The sequence below is a fragment of the Notamacropus eugenii genome, chromosome 4, assembly GCF_028372415.1.
Source record: "Notamacropus eugenii isolate mMacEug1 chromosome 4, mMacEug1.pri_v2, whole genome shotgun sequence".
NCBI lineage: Eukaryota > Metazoa > Chordata > Mammalia > Diprotodontia > Macropodidae > Notamacropus > Notamacropus eugenii.
In genome coordinates, this window is record NC_092875.1 from 248,308,809 (window position 1) to 248,336,791 (window position 27,983).

The 27,983-nt window shown below is 40.4% G+C and overlaps 1 protein-coding gene across 7 annotated transcripts; it reads left to right on the forward strand.

The window, feature by feature from the left end:
- Nucleotides 1-663: 663 nt before the first annotated feature.
- Nucleotides 664-27,747, forward strand: CABYR (calcium binding tyrosine phosphorylation regulated). 7 transcript variants are annotated; one of them, XM_072604408.1, is made up of 6 exons: nucleotides 740-803; nucleotides 2,330-2,433; nucleotides 2,553-2,748; nucleotides 2,850-2,903; nucleotides 14,123-14,470; nucleotides 20,532-21,295. In XM_072604408.1, exons 2-6 carry the CDS (start codon nucleotides 2,407-2,409, stop codon nucleotides 21,137-21,139), a joined length of 1,233 nt encoding a protein of 410 aa, XP_072460509.1. In that variant the 5' UTR covers nucleotides 740-803; nucleotides 2,330-2,406; the 3' UTR covers nucleotides 21,140-21,295. The 7 variants fall into 7 exon arrangements, with proteins under 7 accessions (XP_072460510.1, XP_072460507.1, XP_072460511.1 ...); XM_072604407.1 differs by lacking the exon at nucleotides 20,532-21,295 and adding an exon at nucleotides 27,661-27,747 and having other exon boundaries at nucleotides 743-803; nucleotides 14,123-18,136; XM_072604404.1 differs by having other exon boundaries at nucleotides 743-803; nucleotides 14,123-18,136.
- The last annotated feature ends 236 nt before the right edge of the window (nucleotides 27,748-27,983 follow it).

The window sequence follows — 27,983 nt, forward strand, 5'->3', positions numbered from 1 at the left end:
TTTAAAATGAACAAACCGGACTTGATGATCTTTTGTGTCTAGCTCCACATTCAAATACGAACATCAGGTGTCCTTAAAAGACCCCCTTCAGAGAAGATGTCCTGTATTGTCATCATCTCACACTGGCTTCTAACTTTCTGCCCAGGGAGCCATTTGCGGTGGAAGGTGTTGCTAACTGCAGGGACGTGTTGGTGGGTTTGGTTTGGTTTTTCTGTCCTGTTCACATTCTTGAGTATCACAGCGGACACTGGCCCAGATGACTGTTCTAAGAGTTACCAAAGGGGAAGGTGAGACTTTTTTCCAGAGCAGAGCAGAACGAAGCGTGTACAAAATTGGATCCTCTCTCCCTTTAAAAAATGAAAATCTATCTCCTTGGCAAATAAAGGAGGAGTGCACAGGGGTCCTGCCATCTCCCTTGAATGCTACTTTCCTTAGAAATGGCCTTTTCCCTTCCATTAAGAAGTTCCCTGCCCGGCGGGCGGCCAGGTACCTACCTAATGGACACGAAAGAAAAGACGTCAGTCCAAGAATTTTGAGAAAGTTCCCAGCAACTGATGCTTATCCCTCCTTTGTGCTTGGGACTTTCTCATTGGCCGTGGCCCCCCGAGGCCCCGCCCCCTTTTCGTTGGTGACTGGGTAGCCCGAGCCAGCGGATCGCGAGGCCATTGTGACCGCACTGGACCGTCCGTGGGGGGCCCCGCCCCTGCCGGTATAAAAGGGCCCTCTTGCGTCGTGCGGCCTTACAGGAGCCGCCGGCAAGGGGGCAACGAGGAAACGCTTAGAGCGTAGCTGAGAAGGAAAAGGTGTGGGGGCGCCCGGAGAGGAAAGACAGACCTCCCGGAGGCCGGGGCACATTCCCTGCCCTCGAGCCTGCGAGTGGCCCTTGGCGGGATGGATCCCCGGCGCGGGCTTTGCGGGAGCCTCTGGAGAGGATGGGACGGCGGGGGGACAGCGGCAGGCCCTGCCCAGGAGGGGGGTGATTGGGGTGGGGGGCTCTAGAGGGGGGCGAGAAGCTGGCAGACTGCCGCCTGGACACAAAGTTGGGGAGGCTGGATGGGGGCAGCCGCTTTTGGGTAGAAAAGGCGTCAGAGTAAAACCAGCGACTTCGAACAGAAAGAAGCACGTGGAAAGAAAAAGAAAAGACCCTGATGAGATGGCCAGAAAGAATGAGGGCAAAACCACCTGGGTTCAGGTTCCCGATTCTATCGGGGTCAGAGAGAGCAGTGCACTATTGGGGGGGCTTCTTTTCCTGGGAAGCCCGGTTATATACAATTACCCCCCCCCCCCAAAAGGAAAATTTTTAAAGAAAGGAAGAAAGAAAAAAACTAAAACTGGGCTAAATACTAGTTTGTTGCTATTTTTGGCTGTTTTCAGTTTTATTTGTTTTTACTCTTTTTTTATGTTTTTACTCTTTTTATATGAGAAGGGCGAGATTTGGCCTCTTTTTTTCTTGTAAGAACTAAACCCTCGCTTGATTTTTCCCGTTTTGAGCGTAAATGATACACCAGTGACTTGGGGCTACAGCAAGGTGCTCATTTAGGAGATGAAGCTGTGGAAACAGATTGGGCCTTTGCTCTCCACACCTCCACTCCCACTTTTTTCCCCCGCTATTGGTCAGCCTTTCTCCAAGCTGACCAATATATAGCAAGTGGGACCCTTTAACCTTCACAGTTTCTTGTCCATCCCACTGAAAAAAAAAGGGGGGTGGTGAAGCATTTTTTCTTTTTGTATATCAAGAGTTTTTTAAGAACCTTTTTAAATATGTTATTTTGTTTAAGTAACTTTTCATAGTTTTAAGAAGCATCACATTTTTAAGGTAACCATCCTCCAAGACCAGTATGAAAACCCTATTTTTAACAGTAATGTGAAATGTGTTTTTAAATAGCTAGTATTTTTTGCTATTTCAAGTTGCTCCAGCATTAATGGGTCGGCAATATCTGCTTTTGCCACCAAGGAAGATACACAGAGAAGGCTGTGGGTCTCACTAATAATTGAGACTAATAGCCCTAAATAAGGAAAGGATAAAAGTGTAGGACGGGAGCAAGTTTGGAAAGGGGGAAGAAATGGTTTGAGTTGACATGCTTAATTATATAATTATATGCCTGCTCTGCCTATAAGACCAAAATGGGGATAATCTAACCTATACACACATTTACTGTGAAATAAGGAGAAAGTGACTCTTCATTCTTTTGAGCTCTTTGTTGTGCTGGTTGCTTTCCATGGTGGAGAATCACTTCATTCATACTGGCAAAGGTGAGAGATGATATTCCGGAATATTTTTTTTTTTTTTTAGAAAAGAGATTTATTTACTGTTGCTTTTTTCATGTAGAAAACTACTTGTTTCAAGCCCTACCCTGCCTTTTCCTTATTTGAACCATCAGCAAGATCAACACAAAAAAACCAAAGATGAATGTCTACAAGTTTGAAATGAAGGTAGTAATTATAATAGGAGGTTGATTCATTCTTAGAAATTTTGTTCATAGCATTTGGTCATAGGGAATATTATTTGTTCATAGGAAACACATTTGTGACTTTATTTCTCTTTGTTGTAGTTGAGAGACTGTAAAGAGATAACAACAGCTTCGGCACCAACTACGAAAATGATTTCTTCGAAACCCAGGCTTGTGGTTCCTTATGGCCTGAAGACTCTACTAGAAGGAGTTAGCAGAGCCATTCTCAAAACCAATCCAGGGAACATCACCCAATTTGCAGCTCTTTATTTTAAAGAGCTTATTTTGTTCAGAGAAGGTTTGTTTCTTGCCTTTTTAAATGTGTAAGGTTCTTTTAGATCCATAACTTGGTAAACCAGAGCATTTCATGGAGAACACAATCTTCTTTATTTCCTTTAGCAAATTCTGCATTGGATATAAAAGACTTGGTTAAACAATTTCATCAGATCAAAGGTAAGAGAATTTTAGTTGCTAGACTTTTGATATTTGCATTTTAACACATTTTGGAGGATTTTCTGGTCCTTTAAAAATTCACACATGGTTTCAGTTACAACTTTTTAAAAAAATCTTTAGCTTGTCAGATAGAGATAAAGAATTTAGAGTTAAAACCATTAAAGATATAACAAAGTGAAGCTTCAAAAAGACATGTCTTTTTTAGATTTGTTAAGGGATTTTAAATAAAATCCTTCTATATTTTTCCTATGATGAGTTAAATAAAATCAGTCTTTAGGAAGGCCTTTTAGGGAATTTAACCTTGTTCAGTAATTTTTACTCTGGTGAATGTTTTTTGCTCCAGAAATATTTGTCAAAGAAATCAGTTATAATATTATTAGAAAAATATGAGTATTGTAGGATTATCATGAACTTCATTTGTTTGCAAATTAATCTATCTAGGGAACAAAAAAAACATTAGCAGAAATGAAAATATTTACACAGGAAAATGAAGGGAATATTTTCTAGCATCTGCAAACATATGAAGTTAGTTCAATATCAATGCCCTTATTTTGCCACCTCTGATATTTTGCTATTGATAGTTTGTTGTCAGAGAAAAAAAAATTTCTTTATGATATAAATTAACAAGATATGGTATTCTCACTTGATTTGCACTATTAAATCATGGCCAGTCAATCAAAAAAGGCATGGGGTGAATGTTGCAGCTTTCTTGTTTTTTTTCTGAGTGAGGTTTAACTCCAGAATATCAAAATGCATTCTCAAATTTGTAAATAAATTTTTAGGCATTAGGAAGAAAGAGGTATTTTCCTGTAGCATGTCCTTGAGAGGCATGATTTGAATCAAGAGTGTTAGACTAGACCTTGGGAAGTCAGATAGCTGAGCCTAGGTGACCAGTGACCAATGTGTAATCATTCACACTTGGGTTTCACTTTGAAGATGGTGGTAACTTGTTTGTTTAGTCTAACCTAGGTCAGAAAAGAAATATTGCTTTGAAGCTAAGTGAGCAAAATTATTGCTTTTGCAAACCTTTTTTATATTTAGCCATACATATAAATATTGACATGATATTGGTGGTGGCAATATTGGGCTGCTAAATTATCAGTCAAACAAAATCAACAGATCAGATTAGTAAGTCAAGTAAAGCTTTCCTGCTTGTTGCCCTGTAGGAGGGTGTCACTGAGTCCACAAAGAACAAAAATGAAAAACAGTCTCAGTGTTTCTCGTGTCAACAGTCATTTTATAGGGCACCTAAAACACACCAGGCCACAGGGCTAACATAGACTAGGAGAGATGTAAAAGAAAGGCAAAAACTCTGGCCACAAGGAGTTCACAGTCTAATGATGGAGACAAACATGGTACAGACAAGGATCTAAACAGAATATATGGGAGATAATTATAGAGAAAAAATAATAAGTACAGAAAAGAGGTGTATGGAGCATATTGGAAATAATCAGGGAGAAAAAAGGATATTATATATTATATATGTACCATATAGGATTAGTATATGATTACATGTGTGCATATATGCATATATGTTACATATATGTATATATGTAACAGGTATAATCTATAATGCATTGGAGATACAGAAATTTCAAGGAAAGTCAGTATATAATAAACACAAAATAATTTTGAGGAGGGTCTTAGGGGCCATGTAACAGGAAAGGCCTTCAAAAGTGACCCCTTGTGAGTCAAGCTCTGAACGTTGTAGGAAATTACAGGTGCAAGTTGAGGCATAGAGAGGTTATAGAAAGATTGTGAAGAAAGTGCATTTTCTAACAAAGGAGATTTGTAACTTAATCTCAACAAGTAATTGGAGGGTGGGAGGAAGGAACCATCATGGTTTATTGAACTCCAAGCATATGTAGAGAAGGACCACTGTGCCTATTAGAAAAATCACTGACAAGCTAAGCTGTAAGGTAGGATGGATTTTGCTGAGAGTGTTGGAGAAGTAAAGCAGGAAAATGAATTAGGAGGGTTTGAGCATAAAGGCCTTTAGGTGTGATGGGGAGGTAATAGAATATAATAATTTGTACATGACACTTTTTAGGTTCTTAAGCACTTTAAAAAACATACACATTTATATACATTATCTCATTTGTAACTATCTGGAGGGGTGTATAAAGTTTGTGTACAGTCCTTTATCTGTACACAAACATTGATTGCTCTGTTGCCTATCAACAACCCCCAGAGAAAATCACCTGCCTTGAAAAATTTTTGATCAAGGCATATGTGACATATCCTGGTAATGCAAACCAAGAACTTTCTTAATCCTTTGATACCTCTGGAGTCTGTCTTAACAAAAATCATTGAGTGGCCTAAGTTTGTGCCTCTTTTCATTAAAGAAACTGGCTGCGAATGATAAGCAGGCATGTAAAAATAGTGTTTTGTTGTTCAGCAGGATGGTTCGGATATCGAACGATAGAACTGCCATGGCCTATTATCTAATTAGCTCTTCATGTCTGAAACTGAAGAGGGGGGAATAGGCAAACTGGTAATGCTTTTGGAATCTGACTGGACCACTGGTCCTAGGAAGGAAGGATATCAAGAACATTTTAAGCCATCATATCCCTGGCTCCCTTAGGCTTGGGAGACTCTGGAGGGAGCAAAAATCTTGTGGAGGGAGAGAGAACCCAGGCCAATGCTTGGCATGTTTAAGACTCCTGGTAGCAGACTAAGGTTTAAAAAAGACCCTACCTATCCTGCTGGATGGTGGAGAGAGGCCTGGTGTGTGTGAGTATTCTAAATTCCAGTGATGAGAGAGTATCTGAGTATCAGCATCCTCAGAAGTAGTGATATTTCATGTCATGAAGGCTGCTACAAAGTTGTTGGGGTTTTTTTAGGAATCACATTACTATTTTGGTTCAATAAATTATATATATGGTGGGGAATCTAGCGTTGTTCTTGTCCCTGGTTGTTGTTCTTCAGGACCCATGGAGAGTGCAGGGCCTGAGTTCAAATCATTCCTCAGATGCTTTTACTAGCTTGGCTGACATGACCCTGGCAGCACTTTATACTTTATGTCTCTGGGCTTGAGTTTCTTCATCTCTAAAATGAAAGAGTTGAATTCAGATTCATTGACCTCCAAAGTCCCTTCCAAGCCTCTAAACCTATTCTAAATCTATGGAAGAGCAGTTTTGGAGATGAGAACTTGTTGGAGTCGTGGGTACTATTAATAAAAAAAAAAAGTCCTTTCTTTAGAGTTTCATGATGATCCTCTTTTGCAGCTCTGAGGCCCACACAAAATACATGAGAGTACTACTTGTGGAAAATTGATCTGTAGAATGCCAATACATACTGGTGAATCCCTGGGAACTGTTGCAGGACCTTCACTCTGAAATGTAGGGATTGGCCACTCAATCTTGTGTACGTGGACTTGTGGTTTGATATCAAAGCCAATTAATTGCATGATTCTCTTGTGGAATAAGAGAGTGTTTTTCTAGCTTCTAAATGAGATCTGGTTATTCTTTTAACGGTGAAAACATGTTGCATTTGCCCATCTTTGTTGACTTGAGTAGGAAAAATATCATTTAAGATGTTCAGTGGGCATTGGTGGTGTTTGCCTGTGACTGGTAGATAGTGTTGGCTCACTCCAAAAGACATCTCAGTATTTAGAATATCCGTATAAAATGCAGATGGATCTATGGCATCAGAGATGATGAAATTACTATGTGTGAACATCATTCTGTTTCTAGCTTAACCTCTCAATGTACTTAACTTTTCTGTCAATTGACTTTCTGTTAATTTTTTAACAAAGAAAACAAGGGCGTGGTGTGCTTGCTTAATCAGGAATGATAGAGATCTAAGAAAAATCCTTCATTTAAGGGATTTGTCTATGTTATGTATTCGAGTTTGGTTCTGAAAAGACATATTTTGAACCTGTTGAAAGATGGCAATTTATTTAGTGGGATGGCTGAACGAAGTTATCTCCATAGTCAAATCTGTTAGATCGCCTTGTATGTTTTTATTGTATTCATGTGCTACATAGAGAACTTTCAAAGGCCATGTTTGTCTTACTGAATTAAGTGACTTTAACTTTTAACCATATACTTTTAAAAAAAAACCAATCTATATTCTCTGAACTGCAGTTGGTTGTGTGATTTAGATGTAGTATCTGCTGCAAAAAATCATCCTCTGAAAGTCATGATTATGTGCAGTGCTTTCCATCGAGAAGGAAGATGGAATGTTAGGAAGATTTCATAGAGAAGAGAGGCGTTTTGCCTCAAAAGTTCATTGGGAATTTTTTAGGTCCTTGCTTTGCTATGAAGGACTAAGTCTACCAGAAAAATTCTTCACACATTGTGGTTGTTGCTGTGTACAAAGTTCTCCTGGTTCTGCTCCTTTCACTCAGCATCAGTTCATATAAGTCTTTATAGGCTTCTCTGAAGTCTTCCTGTTCATCACTTCTCATAGCACACTAGTATTCCATTACATTCAAATACCACAATTTGTTCAGCCATTCCCCAATTGATGGGCATTCCCTTGATTTCCAGTTCTTGGCCACCACAAAGAGAGCTGCTATATAAATGTTTTTGTGCATGTGGGACCCTTTCCCATTGAGTCTTCTATTTTTCGCCAGCTTCTGTTGATAGGTTCTGGGGATTAAAAAAAGGAAAATGACAAAATTCCTTTTGGCCTTGCTGCTTCTCAGTGGACACTAACATGTACACAGATAACTGAAAAGTGCCATCTTAGCAGTGTGTTTTAAGGGAATGTGGGAAGATGAGTAGACAGAATAAAATTGGGGGGAAGGGGTCCTGCATGAGAAGGTGGGTGGGAAGGAAGGAAGGAGAGGAATTAGTAAGATGAGATTTGAATGAAGACATGAGTTGCCTGTGGAAAGGCATGGAGCACAGGTGATAGTCGTGCACATTAGATAAATGAATGAAGTTTGAGGCAGAAAGGAAAGAGCCTGAGAGGAAAATTTATGTCTAGGACTGGAGAAAAAAAAGCAGAAACTGGGAGGGGGAGGGGTGAAAGTCCTAAGGAAGGCAGCTTGGTTATTGAACTTGGTTCACGGTGGACTAGACTCAACTCAGTCTGTAAGTTTATATTTTATCCTAGAGGGAATAGGAAACTAGTAAAGGTGTTTGAACAGTTTGGGGGGAAGATTTATGAATTAAGGAATATTATTTTGTCACTCTTTGTGAAGGATGGATAGGAAAAGGAAAGAGAATAGGGGGACAGGGAGAACATTTTGGAGGCTCTCCCTGTTGCCCAGGTGAAAGTTTTGGGGGACTGAACTCCAAAGAACCAGTTTTGTTAGCAAAGAGAAATGGAACAGATGCAAGAGATGGTGTGTGTAATGGGTTAAAATAATTAAAGAATCCAGTTTTGGATTAATGGATGCTTTGAACCCCTGCTCTTTTTGCTTGTCTCTTTCTTATGTTTTTATCATCTTTCTTTTCTTATTTCACAACATCCATCTATATATGCACAGCTACTAAGGGAATAAAAGCAAAAACAGTACCAAAACCCACCCGGTGCTCTGGTTCAAATATACCGCAAGAGTCACTAAAGGTTTATTGTGTGTTTTGACTTTGACCAAATTATTGTGCCTGATACTATAATAATATTTTATTCTTTAAAGTACATTTGTTTTTAACATTCTTTTTAGATTTTGAGTTCCAAATTCCCTCTTTTCTACTCCCTTCCCCCCTCCCACAGAAGGCAAGAAATATAATATCAATAATATGTATGAAATTATGCAAAACCTTTCCATATTAGCCATATTGCACAAAAAAGTGAGAAAATTATACTTCAATTGACACTCAGAGTTAATTTCTCTGGTGATGGATAGTATTTTTTCATCATTGGGTCCTTTGGAATTGTCTTGGATCATTTATTGTTCAGAATAGCCAAACATTTGACAGTTAATGATCATGATTAAATCATCATTGCTGTTACTGTGCACGGTGACTTCCCAGTTCTTCTCACTTCACTTTGCATCATTCCACATAGGTCTTGCCATGTTTTTTCTGAAACTATTTCTCTTATTGTTTTCTATAATAGCACTCTATCAAAATGATATGCCACAACTTGTTCTCCAATTGATAAGCAATTCCTTTTGCCTACCACAAAAGAGCTGCTGTAAATATTTTTGTACATATATGGGTCCTTTTCCTTTGATCTCTTTGGGATACAGGCTAAGTAGTGGCATTGTTGGGTCAAAGGGTATATATATTTTATAGCCAGGGGAAGTAGTTCCAAAATGTTCTTCAGAATCGTTGGGGCCAATTCACTATCCACCAGCAGTTCATTAGTGTACCTATGTTGTACCTATTTTCCTTCCTCCTTTCCAGCATTTGTCATTTCTGATAGGTGTGAGGTGGTACCTCAGCATTTTTTATATGACTAGGGATAGCTTTGATTTCTTCTGAAAACTTTTTTCATATCCTTTGGCCACTTATCACTTGGGGAATGGCTCTTTTATAAATTTGATTCACTTCTCTCTATATTAGAGAAATTAGGTCTTTATCAGAGAAACTTGCTACAAAAAGTTTTGATATTACGTCATTGTCTATAGTACTTTTTAGTAAAATATAATTTCCCTAATTATCTCTTTTAATTAGATCTATTTTTGCTTTTGATTTGTCAAAGATTTTAATTGCTACCCATGCCTTTTTTTTTTTTACTTTAGTTCAAGCATATTCTGTTACAACCCTGTATTTTAACTCTGTATTTATCTTTCGGTTTCATGTAAGCGTAAGAACAAATTGTTGGATCCTGGTTTCTAATCCATTCTGCTCTTTGCTTCTGTTTTGTGGCTCAGCTCGTCCCATTCACATTCAGTTAGGATTACTATTTATTCCACTTCATCCCATTTTCTTCTGTTCTCTCTTTTTAATCCTGTACCACTTCAAAAGTCTATTTTGTTTTTCTCATCATTTCCTCCCTAAATGCACCTCCCTTTCCTCATCTCCCTCCTATTATCCTCCTCCCTCCCATTTTCCTGTTGGATAAGATAGATTATTGTACCCAACTGAGTTGTATATACTTCCCTCTTTGAACCAAATTTGATGAGGGTAAGGTTCAAGGCTTTGCCCTTCCCACTTCTCCTGCATGCCTCTTTTATGTGAGAAAATTTTTTCCTATTCAGCTTTTTCCTTCTTCCCTTTCTCACCCCTTCATTTTTTGGAGAGATCAATTCCAACATAGTTATCATCATACATGTTCTCTTTTCTATGTAAAAGCCTTTTAACTGGCCTAATGATAAAGTTCTCAGGAGTTACATGAATCATCTTCCCATATAGAAATGTAAAAATAGTTTCACCTTATTCTCGAGCTTTGTGTTTGAATGTCAGATTATCTATTCAGCTCTAATCCTTTTCATCAGGAATGCTTTTGAAAGTCCTCTATTTAATTAAATTACAATTTTTCCCCTTGAAGGATTATACTCAATTTTGCTGGATAGGTTATAGTTGATTGTAATTATTCTAGCTCCTTTGCTTTCAGGATATCATATTCTAAACCCTCCATTCTAATTTTGTGTGATATTCCTGACTGTGACTCCATGATATGTGAATTGTTTCTTTCTGGCTGCTTACGATATTTTCTTCTTGACCTGGGAGTTCTGGAACTTGGCTATAATATTCATGGGAGTTTTCATTTTGGGATCTCTTTCAGGTGGTGATCAGTGTATCCTTTACATTTCTATTTAATCTCTGGATCTAAGATACTGGGGCAGTTTTCCTTGGTAATTTCTTGAAAGATGATGTCTAGGTTCTTGTTTTGATTGTGGCTTTCTGGTAGGTCAATAATTCCCAAATTATATCTCCTTGATCTATTTTCCAGGTCAGTTGTTTTTCTGATAAGATCACATTTTCTTTTTTTTGCATTCTTTTGACTTTGTTTTATGGTTTCTTGATATATTTCATGGAGTCATGAGCTTCCACTTGCCCATTCTAATTTTCAAGGAATTATTTTCTTCAATGAGCCTTCATTTCCATTTGGCTTTTATGCTTTTTAAGGAATTCTTTTCTTCAGTGAATTTTTGTGCATCTTTTACCATTAGGACAATTCTATTTTTTAATGTTATTTTCTTTAATATTTTTGTGACTCTTTAACCAAGCTATTAATCTTTTTTTTCATAATTTCCTGGTTCCACTCTTCCAGTTTTTCCTCTGCCATTCTTAGCATTTTCTTTAACTCTTCCAGGAATTTGATCAGGTGTGTGGCCAGTTAGCATTTTTCTTTAAGGTTTTGGTTGTACAGCTGTTTTCACATTATTGTCATCTTCTGAGTTTGTGTCTTTGTCTTCCCTACTACTGTAGTAGCTTTTTATTGTCTAGTTCTCCCTTTTTTTGTTCCCCTTTTTTCCATCCTGTTTCTTGACTTTGAACTTTATGTTAAAATTGGGCTCTGCTCTCTTTTAGCCCCAAGAACTAGCACTCCTCTTGGCCTTGAAATTGGGACTAGCTTGTCTATAGTTCTCTTCTTGGCCCCAGAACTGTGGCCAAGGCCCCTGTTCCCTTGTGACTGACCACAAGCCCTCCTCTCTGCCCTGGAACTGTGACCCAGAACTACATATGGGCAAATAGAGTTGCCAGTCAGCACCAACTATATACGTGTATACATGCATATACGTATAAATGTGAATGTATATATATACATATGTGTGCATATATGCATGTTGGTATATGTGTAAGCTATGTGTATATATATGTATATGTGTGTGTGTGTGTGCTGTGCATGTGTATAGATATATAGATATAGATATATATCAATACCAGCAATGATCCCCTGTCATCTTTTTCTGACCAAGTTGTCCAATCCCCTTACCATCTCTGGGCTGAGAACACCTATATCCTAAAGCATTTCCTAGGCACTGAGAGGTTTAGGATAGGGGGTAGAAAAAGAAGATAAAAAAATTAAGAGACAGTTCTTTGATTCTCAAGGAATTTAACTTACTTCATGGGTATTAGAATAAGTTGACTTTATATAAACTTCTGTGAATGTTTTCTTTTGGGGTCCTAGAAGAAATGATTTAGATGTAATCTCTGGTTTTGTGAAAGCTTGAATTATAAACTTGACAGGTAGAAACTACTTAAAAATAACTGATGAACACATCAAGAGCACTGCAGGAAACTGATCAAGGTCTATTTATTGAATGTACTGGCAGAGTTCTCCCAGCATATTATAGAGGGTAGCTAGTTGGCATCTTTATGGAAAAGTTACAATGTTTATATGGGGTAGGGCCAGGACAGATTTGCTCTCTCTCTTGTTAGTAAGGGAGAATTCATAGTGGAAGTATGTGGTTTTCTGTGACTTGTCTAGGAAGAAGGGTGGGATAAGAGTAAGTCTTGTGAATTCTGGGTGATAGGGAAGCACAGAATGTGTCAGTAAGGGAAGAATTGCCTACAAACAGGTGGGAATGGGTTGCTCTTTTCTGAACTCCTTGCTTCCTTCATCCTCAATAGATAATTGTGGGTTATTTTAAACATTTTATGTACTCAGTCACTAGAATTCAGAATGTAGAGTGATAGTACGGAGATGGTTGCTATTAGGGTGCAACTGAAACTAAAAAGCTCTAGTGTCTCCCTAATGACATTCAACCTCTAGAAATACAAGGTCTTGAATTTTGCAGAAATAGATTTTTAGCAAACTTGACTGTCAAACAGCTCCCTATGAAGCAAATCTTATTTCTTCAATGTTTTCTTTTAAAATTAGAAAGATTCCCAGTAGAGACAGGTTAGAAATGGTTTTGGAAGGGAATATTATATATTTGGGGGATTATGTGTAAGTGGTTAAAATACAGTGGCCCAGTTTGGAGGTACTACTTGTCTTGAAAAAGTTTTTGAGCACTTTTCCATCTGTTGCTATTCTGCCCCTTCAAGCCACTTATCGTAAGAGTTTTGTTCCAGACTGGAGATTCTTTTGATTTCACACTTAAAGGGTTTCCAGAATATAGCTAGTTTCTTGCTTTTCTTTTATGTTGGTGTAGTAACCTCTAATCCAATTAGGCAACAGTATTATATTCTACCAGGAGGTGTCACCATCTGTTGACCTGAGAATTCCCTAATGTTTTAATCTTAATGTTTTTTGAAACAAATTAATATTAATCTCTGTCAGTTCTCTAAATTCAAAATTTTGTACAAATTTCCTTAAAATGAGGGATTGAGACACTTTTGTTAACAATAATCGCATTAACATTACACTAGAGAGAAGTAAGCAAGCCCTTTAAAGGGCAAAGATTGTCTAGCTTTGTGTGTCTTTATGCCCAGCACCTAACACGATGCCTGACATTTAATAAATTGTATATTAATTAATTTGATTGATGCTTGGCACTTTCAACTAACATTTACAATCAGTGGAAGAATAAATCAGAAGTTTTGGGTTTTTTTTTTTTAAGGTCTCAGGCAAAGGAATTCCTACTCCTACTCCCCCAGTTATTGCATATCGCTAAATGTGGTCATTAGTGTCTTTTCCTTGTAAGTTTACAGCTTTCATATATTTGGACATAAGCTTATGGTTGTTTTCCTGGGGATGTGACAAGGTTTATGGTTTGTTTTTGTTGGGTCATTTCAGTCATGTCTGACTCGTTATGTCCCCATTGGGGTTTTCTTGGCCGAGATATTGGTTTGCCATTTCCTTCTTCATCTCCTTTTGCAGATGAGGAAACCGAGGCAAACAGGGTTAAGTGACTTCCCAGGGTCCCACAGCTACTAAGTGTCTATGGCTAGATTTGAACTCAGGAGAGTTCGTTTTACTGACTCCAGGCCCAGACCTCTGTTCACCACAGGCCACCTAGCTGCCCCCAACCTGCATATATTTGGACAAAAGCTTGGGGTTGTTTTCCTGATCATCGCAAGGTTGATACCATTTTTTTATACCCCCATGTTATTATAGCAGATATTTGCCTCACAGTGGGGTGGTGCTAAGGGCTAAATGAGATAATGTATCCAGTGCTTTTTGTAATTTATGTGAAGTGTCATGTAAATATAAATTGTTACTATGTCTTAACTGCATGTAAATACAAACTGTCAGTATGTCTTAACTAAAAAAGTATTTTAGAGGAGTGGCAGGAAAATGTCACACTGCATAGTAATTAGTTGTCCAGAGGGATGGTCAAACCCTTTAGGCATCCATGTGAGTTTGAAGACTGTGAATGTTTTCCTATGTCCTGAACGAAGCTCTAAGGTCTTTTTGGGGTGGGGGTGGGGGAAGCGGGGTGCACCTACTAACTTACCTTTAACCCTTCTGCTGTTCTATTTATGTAGTAGAGAAATGGTCAGAAGGAACCCAGGAGAAGAAACCAGAGAGTGCAAAAGAGCCCGAGCCATCATCTCCATTTTCCGAAGAACCCAAACGAAAAGAGAAGTCCACAGACACGGAGGAGGACAACATCGCGGGCCCGCTGTTCAGCAACAAAACCACCCAGTTCCCATCGGTTCACGCCGAGCTCACCGAGGCCGAAGAGATATCGGAGACCGTTAGCGAGCACTCCCCCAAAGCCTCCACCCCCAAGGTGTCCACCCCGCCATCCTCACCGTCTCCGCTGGCAGCTGCTTCACCTGAATTGGCCTATGTCCCAGCCGACCCGGCACAGCTGGCTGCCCAGATGTTAGGTAACGTTGCATCTGTTCATTCTGACGTGTTAATGGTGGATGTAGCAACAAGCATGCCTTCTCTTCCCTCTGGGTCCACGTCCCTAGAGGCTACAGAAGAAAGCTCCTCGGCCTGCCTTTCAGATTTAACGCCTCAGCTTCTGAGTCAGACATCCATCCGTATAGAGTTAGGTTCCAAAGAAACCAAGGCTGAAACGTCCTCGGCTTCCTCACTCCCCTTGCAGGGTGAACAAGACCTTCCTGCTCACGATCAAGCTCCTGACGTTCCTTTCCAGGCTGATATTGAAATTACATCAAGCATTCAATATGTTCCACCCGAATTTCATGAGCCTGAGACCGAAGGAGCAGGAGCAGCTTTTGTAGAGCAAATATCGGAGCACATAATAGTCCCTTTTGATGAACCAATGGCAAGTCTTAATGACACCGAGCAGCCACCATCAGAAAGTCAAATTCAGATAGCTCACAAGACATCCTCCATGGTGTCTGCAAAGTCCGTAGCTTCTGCAAAGTCCGTAGCTTCTGCAAAGTCCGTAGCTTCTGCAAAGTCTGTAGCTTCTGCAAAATCCTTAGCTTCTGCAAAATCCGTAGCCTCTGCAAAATCCGTAGCCTCTGAAAAATCCGTAACCTCTGAAAAATCCATTGCCTCTGCAAAATCCTTAACCTCGGAAAAATCTGTAGCCTCTGCAAAATCCGTAGCTTCTGCAAAATCAGAACTCTTAGCTTATGGAGAGGCAGAGGTAGAACCTGAGCAGGAGGCCTCTGCAAGGTCTCTGCAGGCTGAGGCCTCTGCAAGGTCTCTGCAGGCTGAGGCCTCTGCAAGGTCTCTGCAGGCTGAGGCCTCTGCAAGGTCTCTGCAGGCTGAGGCCTCTGCAAGGTCACTGCAGGCTGAGGCCTCTGCAAGGTCACTGCAGGCTGAGGCCTCTGCAAGGTCACTGCAGGCTGAGGCCTCTGCAAGGTCTCTGCAGGCTGAGGCCTCTGCAAGGTCACTGCAGGCTGAGGCCTCTGCAAGGTCACTGCAGGCTGAGGCCTCTGCAAGGTCTCTGCAGGCTGAGGCCTCTGCAAGGTCTCTGCAGGCTGAGGCCTCTGCAAGGTCTCTGCAAGGAGAAGCCTCTGCAAAATCTCTGCAGGAGGAGGCCTCTGCAAGGTCTCTGCAAGGAGAGGCCTCTGCAAGGTCTCTTCATGAGGAGGCCTCTGCAAGGTCCCTTCATGTGGAGGCTTCTGCAAAGTCTCTTCATGAGGAGGCCTCTGCAAAATCTCTGCATATGGAGTCCTCTGCAAAGTCTGTGCATGAGGAGACCTCTGTAAAGTCTCTGCACACTTCTGAAGGGTCTGCAAAATCCCTGCAAGTTGAGGGGTCCATAAAATCCCTGCACACCGCTGAAGGGTCTGCAAAATCCCTGCAAGTTGAGGGGTCCATAAAATCCCTGCACACCACTGAAGGGTCTGCAAAATCCCTGCAAGTTGAGGGGTCTGTAAAATCCGTGCACACTTCTGAAGGATCTGTAAAATCCCTGCATACCGCTGAAGGGTCTGCAAAATCCCTGCATACCGCTGAAGGGTCTGTAAAATCCCTGTATACCTCTGAAGGGTCTGCAAAATCCCTGCATACTGCTGAAGGGTCTGCAAAATCCCTACACACTGCTGAAGGGTCTGCCAAATCCCTGCAAGTTGAGGGGTCTGTAAAATCCGTGCACACTGCTGAAGGGTCTGCAAAATCCCTGTATACCACTGAAGGGTCTGCAAAATCCCTGTATACCACTGAAGGGTCTGCAAGATCCCTGTATACCACTGAAGGGTCTGCAAAATCCCTGCATACCGCTGAAGGGTCTGCAAAATCCCTACACACTGCTGAAGGGTCTGCAAGATCCCTGTATACCACTGAAGGGTCTGCAAAATCCCTGCATACCGCTGAAGGGTCTGCAAAATCCCTACACACTGCTGAATGGTCTGCAAAATCCCTGCAAGTTGAGGGGTCTAAAAAATCCGTGCACACTGCTGAAGGGTCTGTAAAATCCCTGCATACCGCTGAAGGGTCTGCAAAATCCCTGCATACCGCTGAAGGGTCTGCAAAATCCCTACACACTGCTGAAAGGTCTGCAAAATCCCTGCAAGCTGAGGGGTCTGTAAAATCCGTGCACACGGATGAAGGGTCTGTAAAATCCGTGCATACGGCTGAAGGGTCTGTAAAATCCCTGCATACTGCTGAAGGGTCTGTAAAATCCATGCATACAGCTGAAGGGTCTGTAAAATCCATGCATGCGGCTGAAGGGTCTGTAAAATCCCTGCATACGGCTGAAGGGTCTGTCAAATCCGTGCATACGGCTGAAGGGTCTGTCAAATCCCTGCCTACGGCTGAAGGGTCTGTCAAATCCGTGCATACGGCTGAAGGGTCTGTCAAATCCCTGCATACGGCTGAAGGGTCTGTAAAATCCCTGCATACGGCTGAAGGGTCTGTAAAATCCATGCATACTGCTGAAGGCTCTGCAAAATCCCTGCAAGTTGAAGGGTCTGCAATATCCCTGCAAATTGAGGGATCTGTAAAATCCTTGAATGCTGAGGGGTCTGTAAAATCGGTGCACACCGCTGAAGGGTCTGCAAAATCCCTGCAAGTTGAGGGGTCTGTAAAATCCGTGCATACTGCTGAAGGGTCTGTAAAGTCCTTGCACACTGCTGAGGGGTCTGTAAAATCCGTGCATACTGCTGAAGGGTCTGTAAAGTCCTTGCACCCTGCTGAGGGGTCTGCAAAATCCCTGCAAGTTGAGGGGTCTGCCAAATCCCTGCAAGTTGAGGGGTCTGTAAAATCTGTGCATACTGCTGAAGGGTCTGTAAAATCCCTGCACACCGCTGAAGGGTCTGTAAAATCCTTGCACACTGCTGAGGGGTCTGTAAAATCCGTGCATACTGCTGAAGGGTCTGTAAAATCTCTGCACACCGCTGAAGGGTCTGTAAAATCCTTGCACACTGCTGAGGGGTCTGTAAAATCCTTGCATGCTGAGGGGTCTGTAAAATCGGTGCACACTGCTGAAGGGTCTGTAAAATCCCTGCAAGCTGAGGGGTCTGCAAAATCCCTGCATACCGCTGAAGGGTCTGTAAAATCCCTGCAAGCTGAGGGGTCTGCAAAATCCTTACATGCTGAGGGGTCTATAAAATCTGTGCACACTGCTGAAGGGTCTGCAAAATCCCTGCAAGTTGAGGGGTCTGCAAAATCCCTGCAAGCTGAAGGGTCTGCAAAATCCATGCATGTTGAGGGGTCTGTAAAATCCTTACATGCTGAGGGTTCTGTTAAATCCGTTCACGCTGAGGGTTCTGTTAAATCCGTTCACGCTGAGGGTTCTGCAAAATCTGTTCACGCTGAGGGTTCTATAAAATCCATGCACACTGAGGGTTCTGCAAAATCTGTGGCTGCTGAGGGGTCTGCAAAATCCGTGCATGCTGAAGGGTCTCCAAAATCCATTCACTCTGAATCAAGGGTCAGTTCTGCATCCCAGGAAGAAACCACAAATGTCATTTCTGGGGGAACTCCAAAATCAGTCGTCTCCATGGTATCTGTAAAAACTGCAGCTAGTGGGGCCCCTCATGTCCCAGAAGGTCTTACTGAAATGGAAAATGAGCCAGAAGGGGAATACGAAGGGGAAGCAGCGCCTGAAGAAGGTTTGGTGCCACAAGGTAAGAAAATTAGATATTTAGATATTTATGCAATTTATGTTACAGGTGGCATGTTATAGCTCTCTGAAGTCTGGTTCGTAAGGTCTTTAACTTCCATTGTGTGTTTTTAAATGTCAATTCCTTTTAAATGCCTTGTTGTAGTTTGAGATTTTATATTCACAGGAGTGAGGATTTTAAAAACTGAATCCCAGAAAATATACCAGCTTGGCCATGCTGCACACTTGTGGGGCTCATCAGTTTAAAAAACAGAAACTGAATGAAGGGTGCTTAAAGACTTGACCATCAGTTTGAAATGTCTCACTTCTGTAAAAGTAAAATATCTTCTATTGCAATGCATTTGCATAGGTGGTGGCATTTAAACCTCCTTGTCAAAAACACGGAAAAATGGTGGTGTGTTCAACTGCTTTCACACTGGGTTGGGAGAATTCTGCATCTGGGTTGGAGGAACTGGGTCAGGCATTCAGTTCCTCCTGTGATTGGGGAGTTTCCTGCAGCTGAGTAAGCAATACAATAGTTGTATGAAGAGAGGAAAAGTTGGGGCGAACCCTGATTATTGGGGGGCATGCATCACAGATGGCTTTGGTAGCTAAAAGGACAGCCAAGTTCTTGTTCAAGGATTACTGTGGTTCAGGTGACTAGTCTTCATCTCTGTGCCTCTCCTGAGGTATACTAACATCAAACTGTCTTCTCAGCTGCCAGATCATTTTTCATGTTACCCCCTGGTGCACCAATTTGTCCCTTCATCCTGATCCAGCTATAAAGGAGGCAGTTTGCACTTCCTTTACGACAGTTGCATAAGTCCTTTTCATTTTTCTTCAGGGAAGGGACATGCATGATCCAATCCCCCCAGTCCCTTCTGCAGAATCTCTCTCAACCCGGGCTCCCAAAGGAGCCAAGTGTGACTAGGAGAAGTGTTAGCAAAGCAGGTTTTTAGAAAAATACCCAATTCTGTTTGGCAACGTGAAAGGTGTTCAGTACTGATGCAAAAGTGAAGCACAGGGCTGAGGTTGGTAGCAGGTGAGACGGTCATTAGGCTTGTGGCTGTAGGTGGTACTTCCATCCCAAATTCCTGTCTTCAAGTGCTTAAGTATTTTTAAAGGAGAAAAAATGTCCACACTTTTGAGCTGACATTTGATTAGGTTTTATTATCAGCTCTAAGGAGGATATTTTCACTCATTGAGATTGAGCTATCAGAATATCTAGTGCTTTAAAAAAATTGACATTTATCCCAGGTATTTTCCTAAGACTCTGATACCTCAACCTGTTTTGTTGTTTAAAAGGAAGGCTTGGCATTTGCATATTATGTATATATGTATGTATTGTGTATATGTATGCAAGTGTATTTATATGTATATATACATATATATACACACACACACATATATATATATATACACATAAACAGAAGATCAGTTGAAAACATGTCCTTGGCTGTTTGAAAACATCATTCTAAGCATGTGCATAATGGGGTTTTTCCTTTACTGAAAGAAGGCTGCATTAGGGGTAGATCCCCAGTGTGCTAAAGATAAAGTCAGCATATGGAATAAAGCAAAACTCTGGTACCTCTCTTTGGGAAATAGTAGGTCCTCTTTCTCCCTTCCCCTGTTCTGGGACTCAATCCCCTCAAGACAGCACGTCTCCTCTAGGCAAACCAGAATTGACATGCTAGACTTGGTGGGGTAGTAGATAATCTGCCCAACCTCTGGACAGCTCTTTTCTTTGAAGGGGGGGCCCTGGTGGGACCTCAGCAGATTGTTTACTGCCCCTCAGGATCTATCATTTCAAACCCTGCCTAGGTCGGAGGTGCTCTCTGGGGCAATGAGTCAGAGAGCGTGGGTCATTTCATATGCACAGTTGTATGAATGGGGAGAGATTGTGGTTGCTCATGGGTAGCCAGAATTATTTGCTGCATTATTTGGTAAAAGTGCCCAAAAGATGACCCCCAGTGCTGACTTCTCTCAGTAAAGAAAACGTCCTGCAGATGCAATAATGTTGTTTTCAATAGCTCAGCACCCTTCTCAGCTGATATTTTTGTAAAGCTGAACTTAAATACCAACGTCCTCTCTGAGGACTCCGCAGAAGCTATGTCTGAACTTTGCTTAAGCACAAAGGAACAGGAACTTGGAATGAAAGGGGCCCCCTCAGCCACAACCCTCATGTCTCTCCTACTTGCTATGAGCCACAGCACTGTTCTCCTTTTTTCAGTTGGGCAAAACCTGTCTTTGTTCCTCACGTTACCAAACACAATTCTTGTAGCCCTCTCTATAGCATGCTTTATGGCACATAGCGTTATCGCTTGTTGATACGTAAAAACAAAACTGCAGACATTTCTGTGCATAGCGCTTGATACAGAGACCACCTTTAATGCCTGCAAATTGTTTTTTGTTTTTTATAGCGTTAGCAGCAAGTGAAACAGGACAACCACCACCATATTCTAACATGTGGACCCTTTATTGTCTAACTGATATGAACCAACAAAGCCGCCCATCACCGCCACCTGCACCTGGGCCTTTTCCCCAAGCAACCCTCTATCTGTCTAATACTAAGGAGCCACAGTTTCTGCAGCATCCACCGAAAGTTACTTCTCCAGCTTATGTGATGATGGACGACTCCAAGAGGACCGGGGCCCCACCTTTCATTTTAGTAGGCTCAAATGTTCAGGAAACACAGGAGTGGAAACCTCTTCCTGGACATGCTGTTATTTCACAGCCAGATCCCTCAAAGAGATACACTGCAGTCCAAGTTCCCATTGCTGTTCCTACAGAACAGCAGAAATTCCAGAAACACCCCCCAGGCCCCCCTCAGAATGGTAGCTCTCCTCCAAATGGACCAGATGCCCCTAGGCCACAAAGCCCAGTTTTTCTTTCTGTTGCTATCCCGATAGAAGATGTAGCCAAAAAGAGTTCAGGATCTGGTGACAAACGTACACCCTTTGCAGGAAGTTATGGTATTGCTGGAGAAATTACTGTGACTACTGCCCACCTTCGCAGACCAGATACTTAAAAGTGGGAGGTAAATTTCCCCACCACAAAAGGTGTGACCTTTTGGAGGAAGTCTGGAAATCTTAACATTGAGTTTCAAAATCTTGATTTGTTGTATCATCTAGAGAGTGACTTTTTTAAAAAAAGAAAAAAGAAAATTAAATTGAATTGAATCAAGTTTAATGTGTGATGAGTTGGGATATATTCTTAACCTGTTCTATTCATTTGTGTCTCTAAATTTCCTCATTATCAATTGACATTAAACACACCCATCAGGTGCATACCAGACCCATGCAAGGACTCAATACGTAAGAGACAATCCCACAAATTATTGTTATAAAAACAAGACATGGCTCCTGTTTCCAAGAAAAGCTTAGCTTGAAACACTTTGAAAACAAGACAAAATAGATGTTGCTGCTTGAGGTGGGCAAAGTATGATGAAAAGAGAATGGGAAGATCAGCATGGGTGGAGTTAGTAGGGAAGGCTTGGTATATAGCATGTAAGACTCGAGCGGTCCTTGAACGATGGGTAAAAGTATGGACAGGTTGAGTTGAATGAAACTAGGATAAACAGAAACAGGAAGATGTGGGGGTGGGAAAAGATGATAAGGAAATTGGCTTGACTGGAGCAGAGTGCTTCTATTTGAAAATAGTAGAAGATAGTGTAGCACAGGAAAAAAGAGGCCAGATTTTGTAGTCCCTTGAATACTAGACTGACGAGTTTGGGCCTGAATTGGGTCGGGCATAGGGAAATAGAAGCTTTTGAGTAGGAGGAGGAGAATAGTAATGAAAATACTATGGCAGCAGCATAGTTCAGCCATAGGAAGGATTGTCGAGAATAAATGAGACTGGAGAGGAACACACATTCAAGAGAAAGACTAGAGGAGGGACATGCAGGACTTGATAAAGATAAGCAAAGGCAAAAGAATGGGAAAAGGTCCCAGATGACCTAGATGAGCCTGTACCAAGACCAAATCTACTTTTGCGAATTTTTATAATCCAGCCTCTCCCTCCCATCTCCACCCCTGCACTGCCCTGCCCTGCCCCTTCTATCTCCATCCTATTCATAAAAAACCAAGACTTTATTAGACTTCTAACTAAATTCTAACTAAAATCTGGGCATGTTCTACTCATACCAGTTCTTTGACCTACTGATCTCCAGTAGGTCTGTCCAAAAAGGGAATGAGGTTAGTCTGGCATTTGTAAAGAGTGCTTAGTAGTAGTACACAGTAGGCAACTATAGAAATGATTCCTTTACCCTTTTCCACTTGAACTCATTCTGTTTCATATTGGCCAGCACTTAATTTTGTGTGTGCTTGTTCAAGTCATCTGTTTAATAATTTGTTCTAGAATCCTGTCAGGAATCAGTTTTAATCCCATAAATGTGTAATAATTGGGAGAATCCACCAGAAAAATTAATACAGAATTTGTCCATTTCCTCCTGTTTTCTGTCCATGGTTCTTCTAAAGATTACCCAATAAATCATTCAACAATCACATGATTTAAATTCACTAAGGATTTCTAGGGTGTTAATATCTTCAAGTTTCTTCACTTAAGTTGTGATTCAGTTCCTCCGCAATGCTTTTTGTCCTATTATTCTAAGCCGAGAATACTTTCTGTTGTAGATAAAATAGAACCAGAACTAGAAGTTGAGTGGCTCTGGCCTTTTTTTTTTTCTTTCATTCGTGATCATTGTCTTACGTACTTTAAATGTCAGACTTCTTTCTCACCTTGAGCATAACAAAAAAACAGAGCCCCTTTTTTGTTGTTGTCTCTAGCATTTTCACCAGCCTCAACTTGTCTGGGGGTTTAGTTTGCCTTTCCTCATCCTTATAGAACCATGACATTTCTTTAAAAATACCCTACATCGGTCACATGCCCTTACTTTCATATTACATGCCTTCTTAAAATCTGAATTAGTAAGATCCCCATGCTGTCATTTTATTCTCTGTAGACATTCCCTTTCTTCATCAGAATCATTTGTAGTTGCATAATACGCATTTCATTCTTGACTGGTGCATCCCTTGAGACAGTTTTCCTTTCATGCTAAGTCTCTTTTATCTTTGTCTTTTGGGTCTCCCAGTGCATAGAAGGTACTTACACGATAAATGTTTATTTGTCGATTTATTGACTACTCTCTAAGGTTTTGAAGTTTTATTTTCGTATTCATCCTTTCTGCATATTGGATTTGATCGATGAGTAGTTTTTCTACTCTCATTTCCAATTATTTTATCCTGTGAATTATCTTTCCCTCTATTTTCCCCTTGTGCTGTCCCACATCTTTTCTCTAAAATTTTTGGAATTTGCTATCAAAGATCCAAGTATGTCTGTCAGATTTTCATTTGTATTGTTATAGTCACTGTGTATATGTTGTTCTCCTAGTGCTGATGACGTATTAATAGAGCAAAGAAATTAGTTGATGTACACCTAGTTTTGTTTTTTTTCCAAGTTTTTATTCATTTGTTAAGTGATTTGTTCATTTACTTATTTCACAATTTTTTTCCATCACAGAATGCTGCTATAACTACTTTGGCTGCTGTTTGACCTCTTTTGGGGGAATATACCTTCTCTCTGGATTTTGGAGTGTTATATCTCCTTATTCTCCTCCTTATCTTACCATTCCTTTTACCAATTTCTTTTGCTGGATCTTCATTTCGGTCATACTTGGAAAAAGTGTAGGTGCCCTTAAAGGCTTTATTATCCTAGGCTGTCTTTTCTTCTCCCTCTGTTACTATACTTGGTGATCTCATTGGCTCCCATGGATTCCATTATCATTTCTGTGCTTATCAATCTCAAACCTATTCATTGAACCCTGACACCTCTGCTGACTTCCAGTCGTCTCCAAATATCTATTAGCTATCTCGAATAGGATCAAAACAGACCTCATTTTCTTCCTCCCCAAACACTCCCCACTTCCAAACTTCCTGGCTACTTTTGAGGGCAACACCATTCTCCCAGCTCTTCAAATGTTCAAACTAGTTGTCAACTTACCTCCCCCCCAGTCCCACTATCTAATCTGTTGTCAAAGCCTGTTGATTTCACTTCATAACATTTGTGAATTCTCCTTCTTCTCTAGTCTGATACAGCTACCATCCTGGTGCAAACCCTCATCTCTTCACACCCGAACTGTTCTAAGTAGCTGGTCTCCCTGTAACACATTTCTCTCCTCTTAGTCCATCCTCCATTCAGCCACCAAAGTGATTTTTCCTAAAGTACAGGTCTGACTGACCATGTCACTCCCTCTACTCAGTAAACTCCAGTGGGCTATTATCTCCAGGATCAAATAAATATGAAATCTTCTGGTGTTCAAAGCCTTCCCTGACCTAGTCCCCTTCCCATTTATACTCCTCCCTTTTCACTCCCCTTCCCCTAGGCCCACATACTTTCTGATCTAGTGACACTAATCTCCTTGCTGTTCCTCTGAAAAGACAGCTCATTCTCTCAGTTCTGGGCTTTTTCTCTGGTTGTCCCTCATGCCAGAAATGCTCTTCCTCCTCATCTCCCATTTCCTGTCTTCCCTCATTTCTTTCAAGCCCAAGCCTTACCTTCTATCGAAAGTCTTTCCTAATCCTTAATTGCAGTGCCTTACCTCTCTGTTGATTATTTCCTTATTTTTTTTTTTTTTCTGCACATAGCTTGTTTGTACATCCCAGAAACACAGCTAGTAAGTGTCTGGGGCAAGATTTGAACTCAGGAAGGTAAGTCTTCCTGACTCCAGGCCTGACAACTCTCTCCACTGTGCCACCTACCTGGCTCCCAACTAGCCATACCAGGTCAATCTATCTTTTCATTTTAATTTTCTGGTTTGATACTGTCTTTGATAATTGTTCTAATATCAGTAGTCTGTATACAATCTGGAAATTGTATCCTTTCCTGTCAGAATGTAATCAACTTCATTCTTTGTAATGTCCTTTAGTGCTAATTATGTCCAGCAGCACCTTTCAATCCTCTTGCAAAGAACATCTGGCCTTTAATTTCTTACTCTAGAACTACTTTTAAAAACATTTTTCAAGATCTTTCCCATGCTCACGTTTGCAATGAAGTTCATTGTTAAAGCATTAAGTTGGTTTATTTTGGAGTCTTATCCAGTTCTTGTAGATTTTTTCTCACTTTTCTGTCGATGCATCCATAATCCATAATAATCCTACATCTTTTACCAAATCTTTGTTCTGAGCAGTACAATGTGGATGACCAAGCACCCAGTGACTGTTTTTTCTTGTTGCTTCTGGATTTATGTTAAAACCAACTCTTATGTACTTTACTTGCTTCTCCAAAGAGAACCTGAGTGCCAGGCTTTCATTTAGTTTCTAGTTCCTCTCATCTTCTGGGCTTATTTATAATAAGAATGTCAACAGTGACAACCCATTCCTACCAGTAGCGTTATTATAATTATATAAGTAGTTAATTTAATCTTTGTAATGGTCAAAATTCTCTGATTTTTAAAACTCTCTGCTCCTATTTCTTACAGTTTGCTACCATAACCACAGCACTAGGAGATGGCCATAGAGGGCCATGGACCATTTTATATAGTTATCTTGTTTTATGGATTGCTGTGGCCAAAGATGTCAGTATGTGGCCATCCTACCAGTGAAAAGCTTCTTGTCTTTAGCTGAGCTGGTTCTGGGAAAGGCGTGTGCCTGTTCTAGGACTACTGCTGTGATTTAATTTAAATTTGTGGTTTAATACTGAAGTCCTATTCCCATGCCTACAAAGTTCACAGAAGGCCCTATTCCAGTGTCTTGCATGAAGAATTACTGAAGGCTGTTTCAGTGAAGTAAAAGTTCTGATTCCACCCAGCTGGAAAGGCTTTAAAACATGGACCAGTGATGGAATTTATTATCTGTTATCTAGCTAAGTTTGGAGAGGCTTATTACTACATTTAGGCAACCAGGTGATGAATTATGTCAACCATAGCAAGTCAGAAAGTTGCATATCAAGACGAAGAGGAAGTTATGCTTTGTTATCAATGGAAGGAATTCCTACATCAGTGAAACCAGGAGTCCTTAAAGTAGTAGTTAGCAACAGTGAAATGGTCAGACTATGGGATTTAGAATTAGATAACCTGAGTTCAAATGAACATGAGACAACAGGGGAAGTCACTGAATCTCTCTGAGCTACACTTTACTCATCTGTAAAGCTGAGGGGCTTGGCGCCTATGATGTCTGAAGTCCTTTCCTGCTCAAAAGCTGTGATCTTATTGCATCCATTTTTCTTCTGCTCCAGTAGGAATTCTAGGTAAAGAAACTTTTAGTCTTAGTTCTGTGCCTTCCATTAAGGAGATAGCTCATATCAATGGCCACATAGCCAAGGTACTGGTTATGTTAATTTGTTTTTTGGGACCTCGATGACAAGAAAACAATCACAGTGAAAATGGATGTATGTTTAGAAAATCAGGATGATTCTAAGGCAGATGAAGTTACTGAGTTTAGCAGGAGTATGAGATCACACTGTTTTTACTCTGTTGTAGTCTTGGGAAGAAGGAATGGGTAGACCACTAGGTACCTTATTTTTAACTTCAAAGGGTAATTCATAATAGACAAATTTAAGAGTAGCTCAGTGTCCAAATTTCACAGTTCTATAAATTAGAGTTTGGGATGTCTCTTAAAGTATTAAGACCTTATTAAGAACCTATCCTTTGAGGAAAAAAAGTCACCCTGAATAACATTTATATTGTTTTGAGGCTTTAGTCATTTAAAGAGACACAGAGCGAAGGCCCAGCCTTTACATTGAGCAGAACAGAACGATCTAATTACACTCTGAAAACCCTTACCAGAATTCTTTTAAAAGGTTTGTAAAAAATACTGAACATATTTGAAGATCTGGTAGCTGTCTCCCATAGCCTTCAGAAAAGCTATAGTAAAGGTATCTAAAAATTTCAGATCAAAGGTGTCTGACATATGAAATTGTGAATTCATAACCTGTAGTTCTTAAATGAACTTGTTCTCTGTAGCACTTGAAAAAGTCACTTCTCTTAAAACTGTGGTGGTGTACTGTGTGTGTGTAACAGGTATATATATATTCATATATGTATATGTACCTCTGTGTATTATACATATGCAGCGTATGTTGTGTTATACTCACATATGTGTAGATACATTTAGTTCCAAAGAGTTATCTGGAAGATGCACCCAAAATTTCAAAGTAAACCTGTGAAATTAATTAATCAGGAAAAGCCCTGCATCTTTTCACTGCTGTCATAGAAGAAAAATTAGGACAGAATAACTTAGTTCAAGTTATTCCAAGTGGCATAAACCATACAGATAATTATTTTCCAAAGTAACCTCTGATCCAGATCCTTTAAATTCACAAATTAAGACAAAATCTTCCTGTAAGTCAAGGTTGAAATAATCTATTCTTTATCACTTTGCTTTTAAACATCTCTACTACCAAGCATGGGTCCAACATAATTTGAATAATAATCAAGAATTCTTTAAACAGATCTAGAAGAGAATTGTGGATTTTTAGTCCACCACCCATTTCAACATGTTCAGTATCATTTGCCTAAATTTAAATATTAAATATGTACATTGTTCCCTTCAACAGATGCCGAAAATGACGCTGTTTGAGACAATGTTCAAGGTGGAATCTACCCCCATGAATAATATATCAATAAACTTCATGCAAGCATTGTATTGTTTTCCTGTTTTATTTTTTCTGATTTAGATTCTAGAAGGCATGCAAGTACTTGGGTACTTAATGCTTTATTTATTTAAAGTTAAATGTAGAACAATCAAATATTGAGCTCAACTTATGTGACAAGATATGGCCTTCTGTGTATGTATGTATGTATGTATGTATGTATGGGGAGAAAGAATAACCCTTCCCACTCCAGCAAATCTGTCAGTCACCTGTATTTTATGAAGTGG